We start from the raw sequence: 17,314 nt of genomic DNA on the forward strand, positions 1-17,314 counted from the left end.
AAAAGGAAGAGTAATAAGAGAAGTGTAGCCTTCATAGGCAGCAGTGTTGGAGAATGAATATAGAATAACCTGAAAAAGCAGCTATAAAAATATTAACAAAATTTTGACAGATAACGATATAAGTACTAATCAATAGCTGCCTGTGTGCCCAGCCTTATGCTAAAAGTTGGGCTGTGATGGGGTGGGTGCTCAAGGTACAAATAAAATGATTACATTCTCTTTCTTCATAGACTTTATACTTTTTATACTTTAGATCAGGAGGTATCTCAGTAAGACAAAAAATGCTAGAGACAAATTAAGAGGTCCAGATATATCTAGTTAGTTGTCCTAACTTTTTTCCTTTTTAATGTCAGTCAGGTAAATTATTTCTTTGGATTCAAATGTAACTGGGTTCTGAAAGAACCCGAAATCCAAGCCCATGAACAATGAGAAGGAGAAGCATACTTTTTATAAGAAATTCAAGTTTATGCATGCATCTAGGTATTTACTACTAATTAATCCTCTTTTTCCATAGCACAGAAGCAACTCAACTTTTCACTGGAAGCTGGGCGACAGAGGCTAACAAAAATTTTTGAATACAGTAGATATACCCAAGGGAAGTCTAAGTCTTCACATTCCAAAGATGGCTTAGCTACCCTTTGACCCTTTCTTTGAGATGAGTTGAGCTAGTATAGGGTGGGAGAGATGAACAGCATTCAGGCTTCTTTGGAGTTTTTGATGAGGTGTCCTAGGTAAGGCATTTCCATCTTCAAATACATGCTGTAATAATTTAAGTAAAATTACTCTTTTGCTTTGGAAATGCAGACTAACTGCTGACTGAAATAGATATTTCTTCCTACCTTTGAGGATTGTTGAGTCATCTCTGGTCTTCTCAGACACAATAACAGTTCTAAGTTTTCCTCACTTCACTCATTTTTAACCCTTTTATCTTTATTATTCTGAAGTCTCTCCAAGGTCCTCATATGTCCCCAAGTCATAGAGTCTAAAACTGGATACCACTTTAATTATAGCCTGAAGTTTAGGTGGTTGTTAGTCCATCTATATATCGCAGTATTCAAGTTTACTTTAAAAATACAAACACTTTGTGACTAATTTAGCTTGTGGTTCTCTGCCACTCCCTTCCCGACCACCCACCACCCCTCATTCTTCTTATCTTTTTTATGTTATACAAAAGAATTGTTCCCTATTTTACTTTTATTTTCTCTCTCCGTCCTGTCTATCTGTCTATCTACCCTTCTGAGAACAGAAAAGTCATTCCTTAGAAAAGAGACAAACAGGTAATCATTAACAATATACAGAATAAAGGAGTTTTAAAATCACAGCAGGCTTCTTTTAAATATGTACTTCTGTGGTGGTTTTAAGTGTTTGTATATAGGTAAACAACTACTTAATATAGAGAAACTGAAGGTAAAGGATTAAGAGGCACTGCCAATAGAAGAACAATCAAATTGGATAAAATGGTAGTTCTTAAGTGAATAGTAAAATACAGTTAGATTCACAGAAATTTATGCATTACTTTTCAAGAAAATATTTTTTAATGTTATTTCTTATCCATTAATTTCTTTTGTCCAAATACAGTCAACTTTGATAATCTGTGCTAGTGGAGGGATATTATTAAATATTTTGTTATGCATTTTTGTCCTAAACTTTAAATACAGAAATGTCTAATGTTCATAAGACTTAAAAATATTCCCTAATATGTCATCAGAAAAGACACAGGAAGATCTGAAAAGTAGAGAGAGTACTAAACCTAAAGAGAAGCCTGGGTTCAGAGCTGGCTATGCTATTAGTTGGCCATAGCTCCTTAAGCAAATTGCATCACCACTCTGGGCCTGTTTTCTCAGCTATAAAGTGAGGGGGTTTAAATGATATATGAGTTATCTTAAATCTCTAATGTTTATGGTTTTCAACCCTTGTTTCTCAAGGAGTTGAGAAACCCTGGAGGTGATGCTATCAAAAAAGGTAAAAGCACAATTTTCCCTCTGTGATGAGGTTTGCTATGGTGCAGTTAGGTTTTCTCTCCCAGAAATGAATGACTCTTCAGTTACCCTGATTAGATTTTCTTTGCACATATTCTGTTGTGTCATGAGTACCCATTGAATCTCAGTGGTGATTTGATGATAATTTTTTCATAGGCCTTCTAGCCAAAATTTTTATTATTTAAGAAAAAATTTTTTTTTTGCCAAGTGACATGAGGGATCTTAGTTCCCTGACCAGGGATCAAACTGCATCCCTTGCAGTAGAAGGGTGGAGCCTTAACCACTGGACCACCAGGAAGACCCTAGCCAAAATTTTTAAATAAAATAATCACCTCATAACTATATGTAGTTATTCTTATTTAAAATATATAAATTATAGCTTTGATTACAAAAGTGCCAATTTTGTTAAAATGTTTTATTGTGATGAAAGTTCAAAAGTAATTAATGCTAGTTGAAAAAATTCAAACAAAACATAAATATGTAAAAAGTGAGATTTCTCCTTATTCCCTAACCCTATTTCCATTCCTCAGGAATAACCTAATTTGGTATGGGTCTTCCTAGGCATTTTTCTATGCACAAATGCATGTATATGAATACATACGTATATTCATACACACGTAAACATCATTGAATACTCACATACTTGTATATAGTTTTAAAAACAAAATGGGATATTTTATGAAGTATTTTGGAACTTTATTTTGTAATATTGTGTGAACTTCCTCTCATTAGTACATGGAAATTTACCTCATTTTTAAAAAATGGTGACATAACATTTTACAGTGTAGTTCTATCAACATTTAATGATTCACTTATTGGTGGAAATCATCTACTATTATAAGTAATGCTGCATATAACCTTGTGTGTTTTAAGTGTTTCTGTAGGATAGATTTTGAGAGAAGGAATTCCTGGGTGAAAGGATGTGTGCATTTTACATTTTGTTAGGTACTACTAAGCTACCTTCTTAAAGAGTGCAGTTTAGTTTCCCACTTACAGAAAATGAGAATTTCTGTAACTTTACAAAAGTGGAGAAATCCTGTTTCCCTCCAAAACGTTTCTTTGCCAAAAGTGGAAAAATATTAAACAATTCATAATTACCCATACTATTTGGTGAAAGTGGTGTTTTCTTAGTTTTAATTTGCATTTCCTGGCACATTTATTTGTAATGATACCACTGTCAGGTTTTTAAAATTTTCCCCATACTTTTCATTTTAGTTGTTCTATAAGCAGTTATCGCTGCTAATTGAGCATCCCTATACTTCTTATTATAGAAAAACCCATATCAATTAAAGGTTCAGGATGTTCCTAGCCTTCTTCCCACCTCAATTTGGAAGAAAATGAAACTACTAGCCTAGTGGCAAAGCAACATATCTGAGGCGCTCTCATGACGACCAATATTTTTCTCAGGTTGGCACTACTTGAGGCCAGTCCCAGAACAGGACTGATAGCTCAACCACAGGCTCATCTGACCTCAGGGCTAATCTCCTTAGAAACTCAGGGAAATATCACTTTGCCTTTTGGACCAGGACCCCTCCAGCTTGGATCTCCTTTTCGGTTATTTAGATTACAGGTAGGGACGGGACAAGGGCAGTGACGTAGATAGAGTTGGGGACTGAAATAAGAAGCCGACTCGCCAGGCCTCCGCTTTTCTGGTTGGCTATCCACACGTCAGAAATGAGCAAACTTAATTGGTCCTATGCAACGGGAAGCACATGCTCTCCTCTGATTGGCTTCTTAATCGAGGGGGTGGGCCATAGGGATTCCAGCTGGTTGGCTGGGATGGAAGACCAATGGGGACCCTGTGGCACTGGTTTCGAAAGCATAACCTGCCTCAGGGCACCTAGAAGAGTCGGCGGGATACCTCGGAGCTCGTTTGGCTTGTTCGGTAACTTCCTGCATCCCGCAACCTAGCTACCTCTAACCACCCCCCAACCCCGTCACCCCAGGTCCACGCTTTGGCGTCTCACTGTGTCTCCGGATGTGCCGCCGCGAAACTGCCTGTAGTCTCCTTGCCTAGCACTTAGAGGGGCCGTGCCTTAACCTGCAGGGCTCCTTCCACCACCGCTGGTCCCGAGCTCTTCCTCTGATGCGGCCAGGGGAGTGAGGGTCGGGGACCTGGACGGGGGCCACAGAGAGAGGTGAAGCCGGAAGCGGGAGAGGCTGGGCTCTGCGGCTGTGAAGGCCTCCTTTGAATTAAATACCAAGAAGGAAGCAGGGGGTGCCTGACTCAGAAATTTCTCCATCTAGGTGTTCAAAACTGTTTGAGCCAACCATCCCCTCCGTCGCCTGATTTCACCGCTCGCTTTTCCTAGACTCATCAGCTCCAGACCGACTGAAGCAAATACATCGGCCATCTCAGCCTGGATTAGAGCCAGTGCCCTTTCTTTCTCAGTGTCAGTGGACCTGACCTCGTTGCTTTATTCCTTTACCCCAATTATTTTTAATTACACTAGTACAGTCTCCTTGGTGTGTGGGGGGGAAGCCCTCAAAACATTACACAAAAATGGTGCTAAAGTACACGTTGGCCATTACCCACAACCCTAGTCCTCTTAGCCTTCCCAAAGGTAGCCACTATCAACTGTTTTGTATATCCTTGTAGTTTTCCAACTCTTTTTAAAAGACAATGTGTTGTTGTCTATTTGTACAAAAAGTATACCATACTGTACATATCCTGAAAGTTTTTCATTCAATGTTTTTGAAACATTTCAATTTCACTAATATCAAGATTTACTTCATTTAAAAAAATGCCATAGAATTGGAGAAGGAAATGGCAATCTACTCCGGTATTTTTTGCTTGGAAAATTCCATGGACAGAGGAGCTTGGTGGGCTGCAGTCCATGGGGTTGCAAAGAGTTGGACAGGACTGAGCAACTGACCATACACAAACATGCCATAGAACAGCTATTAAATGGTTTATTTAACCATTCCTTATTGATATGGTTTTTACAAGGAGCCGTGCTATGAACATTTCCTGACTTGACATTTTTCTCAGAGTTTCTCTAGGAAAGTGGTTTTCAAACTTTTTAATGTCAGGACTCTCTACACTTCTAAGAGAATTTGTTTATGTGGGTTTATATCTATCACTATTCAATGTATTAGAAATTACAAAGTGATAATTTTAAAATAGTCATTAAAAATAACAGCAATAAACTACATGTTAAATGGTATTTGTATATGAAAAATTACTTTTGCAAAGCCAAAAAAGAAGAGTAAAATTGTGCTACATTTTTTGCAAGTCTCTTAAATAGGATTAATAGGAAACATATGGATTCTAATATCTGCTTCTGTATTTGATCTACTATGATGTTTTGGTTGAAGTATATCACACAGGTGTAATTAGAAAAATGAGCAGTATTTTAATAGCCTTTTCAAATAATTGTGTATATTGTTTAATATTACATCAATCCTTAACAAGTGGTAGTTTCTTAAATAGAAGATTACTTTTAATGTGGATTTTGAAACTGTATTAGTAAATGTTTCATATTTTGTTACATTAAAACCCATGTCTACCTTGTACTTTAATAGATCTTTTACTGGTGCATGATTTTATAACATGTATTGGCAGTTTGGAAAGTGTTGTTTTCACTGTTACACAGATCTTTCAAATGTTGACACAGTTCATTATACAGAGCCAAAAAAGTCACATTCATTAATATCACCACTGCTCTCATCAGAAGTCTTTAAGTATTGAAAAGCTGCCAAACCTATCTATGGTGGAGGTGTAAGTTTTCAAAAATTCTACTTTTTTCTCGAAAGCTCAGATTCTGTCAGTTTTTCTTGAAGCAACAGGCTCATTTTGTCCATTTCGAGAAAACGCCTGCCAAGAACCCAAGTCTGAATATCCATGATTTATCTGTCAGTTGTTATTTCAAGAAAAATGGTGTTTCATTTAAAAAGTGACTAGTTCAGCTCACAACTCAGTTTCACAAGTGCTCTTCCTTGGCACAACCCAACTTGAGTATGCAACAGAAATACTTTATCTGTACTTTCTGTTTTGTTATACAAAATATTAAACCATGTACTCAACAATGGAGATGTAATAACTTTTACTGCTTCATCAAGGACATTCTTAAGTGTGTGGTGGTTAAAAAATAGTGACTGCTAGTACAGCTTGGTCCCACTGCCTTTTATCCACCTTTGCTTTTTCTTTTTCTCCCACATTTGCTTTTGCACCATCAGTGCAAATGTCAGCACAGTAAAAAAGGCAAACACATCTTAATACTTTATTTATTTATAGCTGCACTGGGTCTTCATTGCTGTGCACAAACTTTCTCTAGTTGCAGCTAGCAGGGGCTACTCTTGTTGCAGTGAGTGGGCGCTGCTCTCTAGTTGTGGTTCGTGGGCTTCTCATTGCAGTGACTTCTTTTGTTGTGGAGCACAGGTTTTAGAGTGCATTGGCTTCAGTAGTTGCAGCTCATGGTTAGTTGTGGCGGCACATACTTAGTTGCTTTACAGCATGTGGAATCTTCCTGGACCAGAGATCGAACCTGTGTCCCCTGCATTGGCAGGCACATTCTTAACCACTGGACCACCAAGGAAGCTGTTTTGAATCTCACAGACCCTCAAATGATCTTGGGGGTTTCTAGAGATCTGTGGACCACCTTTTGAGAACATCTGAACACATACTCTAGGAGATGTACCTAGGAGTGGTATCATAAACTATATGCATTTATAATCTTAGTAGATAGATATTTTCATACTTTGGCCACCTGATGCGAAGAGCTGACTCATTTGAAGAGACCCTGACGCTGGGAAAGATTGAGGGCAGGAGAAGGGGACGACAGAGGATGAGATGGTTGGATGGCATCACCGACTCAATGGACATGGGTTTGGGTGGACTCCGGGAGTCGGACATGACTGAGCGACTGAACTGAACTGGTGTGAGCCCTTCCAGAAATTGCCATTAGCCCAACCAACCAGTGGGAACACAGCCTTACTCATCAGCAGACAAGTGGCTTAAAATCTGTGTCATGTCTGCATCCTCTCAGGGTGGAACTGCTATGTGCCATCTTGCCTGTCTCTGACTAGCCTGCTTTCCACACTGGGGCTGTTGGCCTTGGGGCCAGTGGAGGGCGTAACCAGGTCCTTTTATCCTCTGTGTTTCATTAGGCATTCATCTGGCCAACCAGGGGATCCTCTTCATCCGGGCTCTGGAACAAGTGGTTGCCACAACCTGGAGTGGCAGACTAAGGGGTACATTTGCTGTCTTAGCAGCCTCTGAGCCTCCTTCCCAGAGCTCCCCACAGGCCTGTGTGTTTCCCCTAGGGCTTGTCCCTTTCCCCAGGCTGCCCTGTCGGGGGATCAGTGGGCAGAGATAGTGGTTCAAGGTTCAAAGCTCTTTAAGGCTGAGGAGAAAGAGCTGTCAGGAAACTCTGGTCTCACTGGAGGGCTGGGGTGAGGGTGGGAGTCCCAGCGGGGGGAGAGCAGGCAGCGGCCTCAGCTAGGACTCAAGACCTCAGGAACTTGCTCCCTTTCCTCACACACCTAAGCTGCAACTCTCTGCTCCTCTCCTCCCACTGCTTTTTACTTTTTGCTATGTCCCCCATTCCCTTCCCTTTTTTTTTTTCCCTAGAAAAGCTTGATATTTAGCTCAGGCCAAACCTTCTCAGTAGAAAGGCAGCCTTGGGCAAAAGTGGCCCGAGACCTGGAGGTGGTGGTGCTTGAGGGTTTGCTCCAGCTGGCAAGGCCTCGGCTGCTCATTGCCTCTGCTTTCCCTTGCCTGGTACGGTGGGGCACTCTGGCCCATTCAGGGGGCTCCCTTGCCCACACGAGTCACCTGCAGGCTTTAATCTTTCATTGCTGGATTTGGCGTGGGGTGTTCCTGGCTGGCTCCTCCTCACACCTCCCATCATTCAGAGTAGCTGTTGGCCCTGCAGATGTGACCCCCAGAATGGGACTGGAGGATATAGCTGAGAGGCTAAAGTTAGGGACAGTTAGCTGAGGTTCACGTTTTCTCCCCACCCCCCCCGCCTTTTTTTTTTTTTTTTTGAGAGCTAAAGGCCAAGCTTGAATTCTGCTGCTGTATTCATGGTTATAAGCTTTCCATGCCTAGGTTCTGGGGAATTTATCTATGCATGTATATTTTTAAACATTGTTTCTTGGGTACTGGGCATGTGCCTGTCTGAGCCCCAGGCCCATCTGTCCACACCCCACCATCCACTCTGTCTCTTTCTTGGTTCCTAGAACCTAGAACTAGAGCCCATCATCAGCTGTTCTCTTCTGTAAGGAAATATAGTTTAAAAATGGCTAAAGATGACAGAGAGCAGGAGCTTGATAGATACAATCTTTTCCTTGTTTTCTTATTTGTTTCTGTTTTGGAAATGAAAGGGGGATTTAAATGGTCATTTGAATTCTCTTTTCCAAATAAAGGTTTACCTTCCCCCCCCCAAAAAAAAATTTTGATTCCAGCTTGATTTCATCTTGTGCTTCATCCAGCCTGGCATTTCGAATGATGTACTCTGCATGGAATTTAAATAAGCAGGGTGACAATATACAGCCTTGACATACTCCTTTCCCAATTTTGAACCAGTCTGTTGTTCCATGTCTGATTCTAACTGTTGCTTCTTGACCTGCATACATGTTTCTCAGAAGGCTGGTAAGGGGATCTGGTATTTCCATCTCTTTAAGAATTGTCCACAGTTTGTTGTGATCTACGCAGTCAAAGACTTTAGCATAGTTAATGAAGCAGAAGTAGATGCTTTTCTGGAATTCTCTAACTTTTTCTATGATCCAACAGATGTTGGCAGTTTGATAACCTTTCCATAATAATTTCCCAATCATATCCTATCTGCCTTTGGTTGGATTATAGAGGGAATAGGAGGTAGAAGGGAGAAGCTCATAAAAGAAGCTAAGGAATGGGAAGAGACACAGGAGGAAAACTTGGAGGGTGAGGTGTCATGAAAACCAAGGGAATAGAGTATTGTTGGAAAGAAGAAAGGAAGGAGTACATTTAATACTGTATTAAATGCTGCTGAGAGACCAAAGTAAGATGAGGACTGAAAGGCATCTGTGAGATTTAGTGACCTTTGAAATGGCAATTTCTGTGGAGTGATGGGAAGCGGGAAGAACATTGAGTACATAACTCATTTAAGAATTTTCAGGGACTTGCCCAATGGTCCTGATTCCACTCCTTCACTGCAAGTGGCACAGGTTCCATCCCTGGTCAGGAAACTTAAGATCATGCATGCCACATGGTATGGCCAAAATTTTATTAAAATTAATAAAGTTTTAAAAATTATATAAAAAATAATTTTCAATTTTTTTATTTTATAAATTTTTTATTGGAGTGTAGTTGATTTACAGTATCATGTAAGTTTCAGGTATATAGCACAGCCACTCAGTTAATACGTATATGTGTGTGTTAGTTGCTCAGTCGTGTCTGACTCTTTACGACCCCATGGATTGGGGCCCACCAGGCTCCTCTGTCCATGGGATTTTCCAGGCAAGAATACTGAAGTGGGTTGCTATTCCCTTCTCCAGGGGATCTTTCTGACCCAGTGATTGAACCCAGGTCTCCCGCATTGCAGGCAAACTCTTTACCATGTGAGCCACTAGAGAAGACATACATATATACAAATATATTCTTTTTCAGATTCCTTTCCTTTATAGATTATTGCATAATGTTGAATATAGTTCCCTGTGCTGTATAGTAGGTCCTTGTTGGTTGTTAAAACTTATAGTTTATGTCTCCATTTTTTTTATCATTATAAGAAATTGAACACACAATATGCTGTTGTGCCATATTCTTTTAGGCCATTTCACTCATACAATTTGAAATTAATATTTAATAACTGTATGTTTTATATGGCTTGTGCATGCAGATATTCTAATTGTTGAGTTACATATATTAATTTTTTTAGTTTCTTGTTTACTTATTTCTGGCTTCATTTATCTTCTTTTACTATTTATGCACTATTGCCCTGCATTTAAATCTGAAATTAAATCAAGAAAATACAGCTACCACCATAAAATCACTGGTACCACTATGTAACGCCTGTATTGTTTTCTAATGACAAGAGAAAATTCTTTGTATATAAGAAGTGTGTATATCCATTATCAGTCACATGTGGATCCCATTTGTATATTTGAGTACTTGAAAAATACATAGAACTCGCAAGCTTTTGAGCCTGGAAATTTTATTTTAAGCTTTTGTGTATAATTTATGTCTGTTTCCTCATAGTCTCATCCATTTTAAGTGTAACAGTTCTGAATTTCTCAGCAAATCTTTTCCTAAGGTGAAGCTAGGATCTAACATTGTACTTCATTAGCACATGCCCTTTCTCACTTTAATATCATCAGGAGTCCCTATTATCTGAACACAGGAGGGTATACATCAGTGTCAGTCTTGAAATTTGAAATGTTTTGTTGAAATGTCAACTCTGTTTGCATAGACCTTAGCCATGCTTTTTACACCCTCAGTTTTCAGAGGAAAGAGGTAAACCATTCAGCAGTTCTGCCAACTTCTCCCTGTTGTTCTGCCAACAAGAATTCGTTGACTTATACTTTTCTTTTCAACTTACAAATCAATTTTGTTTCTCTTAAGTCACTTTCTTATTTCGCTCCTTCAATTTACTATAAATTCTTCTTTTTGACCAATATCCCCCCATAGACTTTTCCTATTAATAATATTGAAGAAAGTGGTGTCTTATGTATTTGTTTCTCTAATCTGATAGTTTTTGATACTCTTTTTTTTTTATAACTTGATGAACAGTACTACTTTGCCATCGTTATTTATGAGTAGTAGTAAATATGTAAATGTTATTTTAAAAAATTCTTTTAGGAATATTATGAGTCCAAAAGCTTCCCAAGCACTTCCTGTTTCCCTTCCCACATTGTACATGCACATAAATAAAGCTAGGAGATATTTGATGTATTGAGAAAACATTTATGGTTGTTATAAAATGAACTTGGCATCATGCATTTTCCTTCATCCTGCCAGTTAAAAGTCCTCTTTAAAACTCTTTTTTAATCAGGAAATTGTGGAAAAGTATCCGTTCAGTTCAGTCCCTCAGTCATGTCCGACTCTTTGTGATCCCATGGACTGCAGCATGCCAGGCCTCCCTGTCCATCATCAACTTCTGGAGCTTGATCAAACTTGTGTCCATCGAGTCAGTGATGCCATCTAATCATCTTATCCCCTGTCGTCCCCTTTTCCTGCCTTCAGTCTTTCTCAGCATCAGGGTCTTTTCCAATGAGTCAGTTCTTCACATCAAGTGGCCAAAGTATTGGAGCTTAAGCTTCAGCATCAGTCCTCCCAATGAATATTCAGGACTGATTTCCTTTAGGATTGACTGGTTTGATCTCCTTGCAGTCCAAGGGACTCTCAAGAGTTTTCTCCAACACTGCAGTTCAAAAGCATCATTTTTTCATTGCTCAGCTTTCTTTATGGTCCAACTCTCACATCCATTTATGACTACTGGAAAAACCATAGCTTTGACTGGACGGACCTTTGTTGGCAAAGTGATGTCTCTGCTTTTTAATATGCTATCTAGGTTGGTCATAGCTTTTCTTCCAAGGAGCAAGCATCTTTTAATTTCATGGCTGCAGTCACCATCTGCAGTGATTTTGGAGCCCAAGAAAATAAAGTCTCTTACTGTTTCCATTGTTTCCCCATCTATTTGCCTTGAAGTAATGGAACCGGATGCCATGATCTTAGTTTTTGTGAATGTTGAGTTTTAAGCCAACTTTTTCACTCTCCTCTTTCACTTTCATCAAGAGGCTCTTTAGTTCTTTGCTTTCTGCCATAAGGGTGGTGTCATCCGAATATCTGAGGTTATTGATATTTCTCCCGGCAATCTTGATTCCAGCTTGTGCTTCATCCAGCCTGGCATTTCTCATGATGTACTCTGCATAGAAGTTAAATAAGCAGGGTGACAATATATAGCCTTAACGTACTCCTTTCCCAATTTGGAACCAGTCCATTGTTCCTTGTCTGGTTCTAACTGTTGCTTCTTGACCTGATACAGGTTTCTCAGGAGGCAGGTAAGATGGTCTGGTATTCTCATCCCTTGAAGAATTTTCTACAGTTTCTTGTGATCCACATAGTCAAAGACTTTGGCATAGTCAATAAAGCAGAAGTAGATGTATTTCTGGAACTCTCTTGCTTTTTTGATGAGCCAACGGATGTTGGCAATTTGATCTCTGGTTCCTCTGCCTTTTCTAAATCCAGCTTGAACATCTGGAAGTTTACAGTTCACATACTTTTGAAGCTTTGATTCTTCAAGTAATTAGTGAATATATTTTTGTTGTTTGAGTCAAACATTAAAGATAGTTTTTTTCAGCCTCTCCAATGTAGGTCCTTGTCCCAGAGGAAACTGGTGTTACCAATTTGGTGTTTGTCCTTCCAGATCATCTTCTGTGTATTTAAAAATACAAATATATATATTTTGTTTATTTTTCCCTATATAAGTGATATACTCTACATTGTTCCACAGCTTGCTTTTTTATTTGGCAATATACCTAAGAGAGTGAGGTTAAATCAGTGTTTCTTACATAAGACATGCTGTATCATATTCTATAGTACGCATATACCATTTCCTACTTCCCTTTTTTAACTGTGATAAAATAAGCATAACATAAAATTTACCATTTAACAATTATTTTCATTTTTTGAATTGAAATATAACTGATGTATAATATTACATAAATTACAAGTGTTAGATATTGGTCCTTTGCCACATATAGTTTGAGGATCACTGAGAGAGAATTTCTAGTTTTTGGTTTTTTCCTATTAACTCTTTTAAAAAACTTTTACTATGAAAAATTTTTAATTGTTTTCTTATTATGAAAGTATAACATTATTGTAGAAAATGAGAAAATACAAATAAGAAATCATAGCAATACAATTAATCTGTCATTATGTGGATGTCAGTCTTTTCTAAGCAATGTCTAAAATTTATCTCATGTTCTCCTATTGATATACACTGGAATTTTTTGTTATTATAAATAATACTGTAATAAATACCTGGTATGTTGATTTTTTTTTCGTTTCTGATTATTTTTTTAGAACTAGTTCCTAGAACTGCTATTGGTTCAAAGCATATTGCATTTTTAAAAAACATATTATATTTTTAAGGCTTAAAATATTTTTATTGAAATATAGTTGATCTATAATATTATGTTAGTTTCAAGTATACAGCAAAATGATTCAGTTATATATACATATGTGTGTGTGTGTATATATGTTCTTTTTTAGATTCTTTTCCATTATAGGTTATTACAAGATATTCAGTACAGTTCCCTGTGCTATATAGTGGGTCCTTGTTTATTTTGTATATGGTGGTGTGTATATGTTAATTCCAATTCCTAATTTATCCCCCCTCATTACCTTTTTTTTGTGGATATATGCAAGTGTTTCTATAGGATAGGTAATGAATAGAATTACTGGGTTGAAGGGTATGCACATTTTACATTTTAATAGATAGTACAGTATTGCTCACCAAAAGACTGAATATTTCCAACAACAGTGTGTGAGAGCACATATTTCCCCATACCTCTGCCAACAATTGATATCAATCAGACAGGGAATTCCCCTGGTGGTACAGTGGATAAGAATCTGCTTGCCAGTGCAGGGGACATGAATTCAATCTGTGGTCTGGGAAGATTCCACATGTTGCAGAGCCACTAAGCCCCTGCACCACAAATACTGAAGCCTGTGTGCCTAGAGCCTGTGATACCCCACAGGAGAGGCCTCTGCAATGAGAAGCCTGCACACCTCAACGAAGAATAACCTCTGCTCGTCTCAACTAGAGAAAGCCCACATGCAGCAGTGAAGGCCCAGCACAAGCAAAAAATTAAAATAATTTTTTTAAATCTGTAAGGCAAAAGGTGATGTTTTGATTTGTAGTTCTCTGCTTATTAGCCTAGTTATATATATTCCTTTCATATATTTATTATTTGCATTTCCTCTCTTCTTATTTGCTTATTATATCTTTTGCTCATGTTTCTATTGGGTTGTTTTTTCTCATTGATTTGTAGTTCTCTATTTTTTAGATATTAATTATCTGTCTTCTATGTATGTTACAAACACTTCCCCATTCTTTTGTATTTATTTTTTATCTCTTTAGAATAGAAACTTTAAATTTTGATGTAGTCAAATGCATCATTCTTTTCCGTTATGGCTTTTTATTTTTCATCTGTGTAAGAAGGCTGTCCCTACTCCAAGGTTTTAAATATACTCACTTATATTTTCTTCTCAAGTCTTTTTTTTTTTTAATTAATTAATTAATTTGGCTGTGCTGAGGCTTAGCTGTGGCACACGGGACCCTCAGTTTCATTGCAGCATGCGGGATCTTTAGCTGGGGCATGCAGGATCAAGTTCCCTGACCAGGGATTGAACCCAAACCCCCTTCATTGGGAGCATAGAGTCCCAGCCACTGGACCACCAAGGAAGTCCCCTCATGTTTATTCCTCCTTTTTATAAAAGGTTCATTGAGGTATGATCAATGTACAGTAAACTGTACATAAAGAATGTAGTTTGGTGAGTTTTGACATATGTACATGCCCATTAAACTATCACCACAATGAACATGTCCATCACCCCCCAAATCTCCTTATTCCTTTGTTCTCATATATTTCTAAGTGTGAATGTGTGTGTATGCATGTGTGTGCTCGGATTATGTTTTCATTTTTTAATTAAGGTATAATTATGTATAGTAAAATTCATTCCTTTTAGTGTACATTTCTACATGTTTTGACAAATGCATTATAGTTGTGTAACAACCATGATAATCAAGATACAGAATAGACCCATCACTTCAAAAAATTCCCCAGTTCTCCATTATGGTCAACTCCTCCCTACTTCCTAGTACTCACTACCTATTTTCTGTCATTGTAGTTTTGTGTTTTCAAAACTGTCATATAAATTAAATCATACAGGGACTTCCCTGGTAGTCCAGTGGTTAAGACTCTGTTCTTCCAATGCAGGGGGCACGGGTTGGGGGGAACTAAAATCCTGTATGCCATACAGGATGGCTAAAAAAATTATATATATATATATGAAATTATACAGTATGTAGCCTTTTGAAATTGGCTTTTTCCAATCCATGTCAACCTTTAAAATGTTTCCATGTTGTTGCTTGTACCAGTACTTTGTTCCTTTTTAGTTTGCTAAATAGATTTCAGTGTATGGATGCGCCACAGTTTGTTTTTCCATTCCCCAGTTGAGGGACATTTGGGTTGTTTCTGGTGTTTTATGATTAAAAATGCAGTCACTGTTAACATTAGCATCAGGTTTTTGGGTGAACACAGATTTTCATTTTGCTTGGGTGAATGCATAGGAATGGGACTGCTAGGTTGTGTAGTCAATGTATGTTTAACTTTATAAGAAACTGCCAAAATGTTTTCCAAATTGGTTATACAATTTTGTATTCCTTTCAGTAATGTATGAGAGTTCCAGTTAGTTCTAGTTCCTCAGCACTTGGTAGTGTCAGTTTTTTAAAAATTCTATTAAGTTTTTCATTGTGGTTTTAATTTGTATGTAATTTGTATTTGACTTAATGTATTGAGTATCTTTGGTATAATGTCTGTTAGAATCTTTTGCCCATTAAAAAATTGGATTATTTGTTTTCTCATTATTGAGTTTTGAGGGTTCTTATATTTTGAGTACAAGTCCTTTATCAGATATGCAGACATTTCCTCTCAGTCTGTAGCTTGTCATTTCTTTCTCTTACCAGTATCTTTTGAAGAGCAGAAGTTCATAATTTTGATGAAGTTCAGTATATCAATGGCAAGTTTCACACTCACTCATTTCACATGCTAGCAAAGTAATGCTCAAAATTCTCCAAGCTAGGCTTCAACAGTACATGAACCGAGAACTCCCAGATGTTCAAGCTGGATTTAGAAAAGGCAGAGGAACCAGAGATCAAATCTCCAACATCCATTGGATCATAGAAAAAGCAAGAGAATTCCAGAAAAACATCTATCTACTTCTGCTTCATTGACTACGCTAAAGCCTTTGTGTGGATCATAACAAACTGTGGACTATTTGTCTCCGCTGGAGACTCCTAAACACAAACAGGCAAGTCTGGCTCAGTCTCTTATGGGGTCACTAGAAAAGGTCAGTTTTCATTCCAGTCCCAGAAGAAGGGCAATGCCAAAGAATGTTCAAACTACCATACAACTGCACTCATTTCACATGTTAGCAAGGCTTCCCAGGTGACGCTAGTGGTAAAGAACACATCTGCCAATGAAGGAGACTAAAGAGAATGGTAAAACCAGACCCCCTTACCTGCCTCCTAAGAAATCTGCATGCATGTCAAGAAGCAATAGTTAGAACCAGACAAGGAACAAGGACTGGTTCCAAATTGGGAAAGCAGTACATCGAGGCTGTATATTGTCACCCTGCTTATTTAACTTATATGCAGAGTACATCATGCGAAATGCCAGGCTGGATGAAGCACAAGCTGGAATCAAGATTGCTGGGAGAAACATCAATAACCTCAGATACTCAGTTGACACCACCCTTATGGCAGAAAGTGAGAGGAACTAAAGAGCCTCTTGATGAAGATGAAAGAGGAGAGTGAAAAAGCTGGCTTAAATCTCAACATTCAAAAAAACTAAGATCATGGCATCTGGTCCCATCACTTCATGGCAAGTAGATGGGGAAACAATGGAAACGGTAAGAGACTTTATTTTCTTGGGCTCCAAAATCACTGCAGACGGCAACTGCAGCCATGAAATTAAAAGATGTTTGCTCCTTGGAAGAAACGCTATGACAAACCTAGACAGTGTATTAAAAAGCAGAGACATCACTTTGCCTACAAAGGTTGTATAGTCAAAGCTATGGTTTTTCCAGTAGTCATGTATGGATGTGAGACCTGGACAATAAAAAAGGATGAGTGCCAAAGAATTGAAGCCTTCAAACTGTGGTGCTGAAAACTCTTGAGAGTCCCTTGGACAGCAAGGAGATCAAACCAGTCAATCCTAAAGGAATCAACCTTAAATATTCATTGGAAGGACTGATGCTGTGAAGCTGAAGCTCCAGTCAATCCTAAAGGAATCAACCTCAAATATTCATTGGAAGGACTGATGCTGTGAAGCTGAAGCTCCAATCTTTTGGCCTCCTGATGCGAAGCACCAACTCATTAGAAAAGACCCTGATACTGGGAAAGATTGAAGGCAGGAGGAGAAGGGGCAACAGAGGACAAGATGATTGGATGGCATCACCAACTCAATGGACATGAGTTTGAGCAAGCTCTGGGAGGTGGTGAAGGACAGATAAGGCTGGCGTGCTGCAGTTCTGGGGCTGCAAAGAGTCAGACAGGACTGAGTAACTGAACAATAGCAACTCAACACTACCCACACTACTCCAGAAAGTTTGTTCTAATGTACATTCT

At 38.4% G+C, this 17,314-nt stretch overlaps 1 protein-coding gene across 4 annotated transcripts in view; it reads left to right on the plus strand.

Annotated features, from left to right (window-relative positions):
- Positions 1–17,314, plus strand: part of SNX12 (sorting nexin 12) — a 63,097-nt gene that overhangs the window by 9,729 nt on the left and 36,054 nt on the right. The window contains exon 5 of one of the 4 annotated variants that reach the window (XM_061409799.1): positions 520–1,319. The exons of 2 other annotated variants lie outside the window; for them this stretch is intronic. In XM_061409799.1, coding sequence (XP_061265783.1) covers positions 520–642 — 123 coding nt within the window. In that variant the 3' untranslated portion in view covers positions 643–1,319. Of the gene's footprint in view, positions 1–519; positions 1,320–4,226; positions 12,955–17,314 lie in introns of those variants that run through there. One more of the 4 variants, XM_061409802.1, reaches the window with a different exon arrangement.

This window comes from Bos javanicus, chromosome X (genome assembly GCF_032452875.1).
Source record: "Bos javanicus breed banteng chromosome X, ARS-OSU_banteng_1.0, whole genome shotgun sequence".
NCBI lineage: Eukaryota > Metazoa > Chordata > Mammalia > Artiodactyla > Bovidae > Bos > Bos javanicus.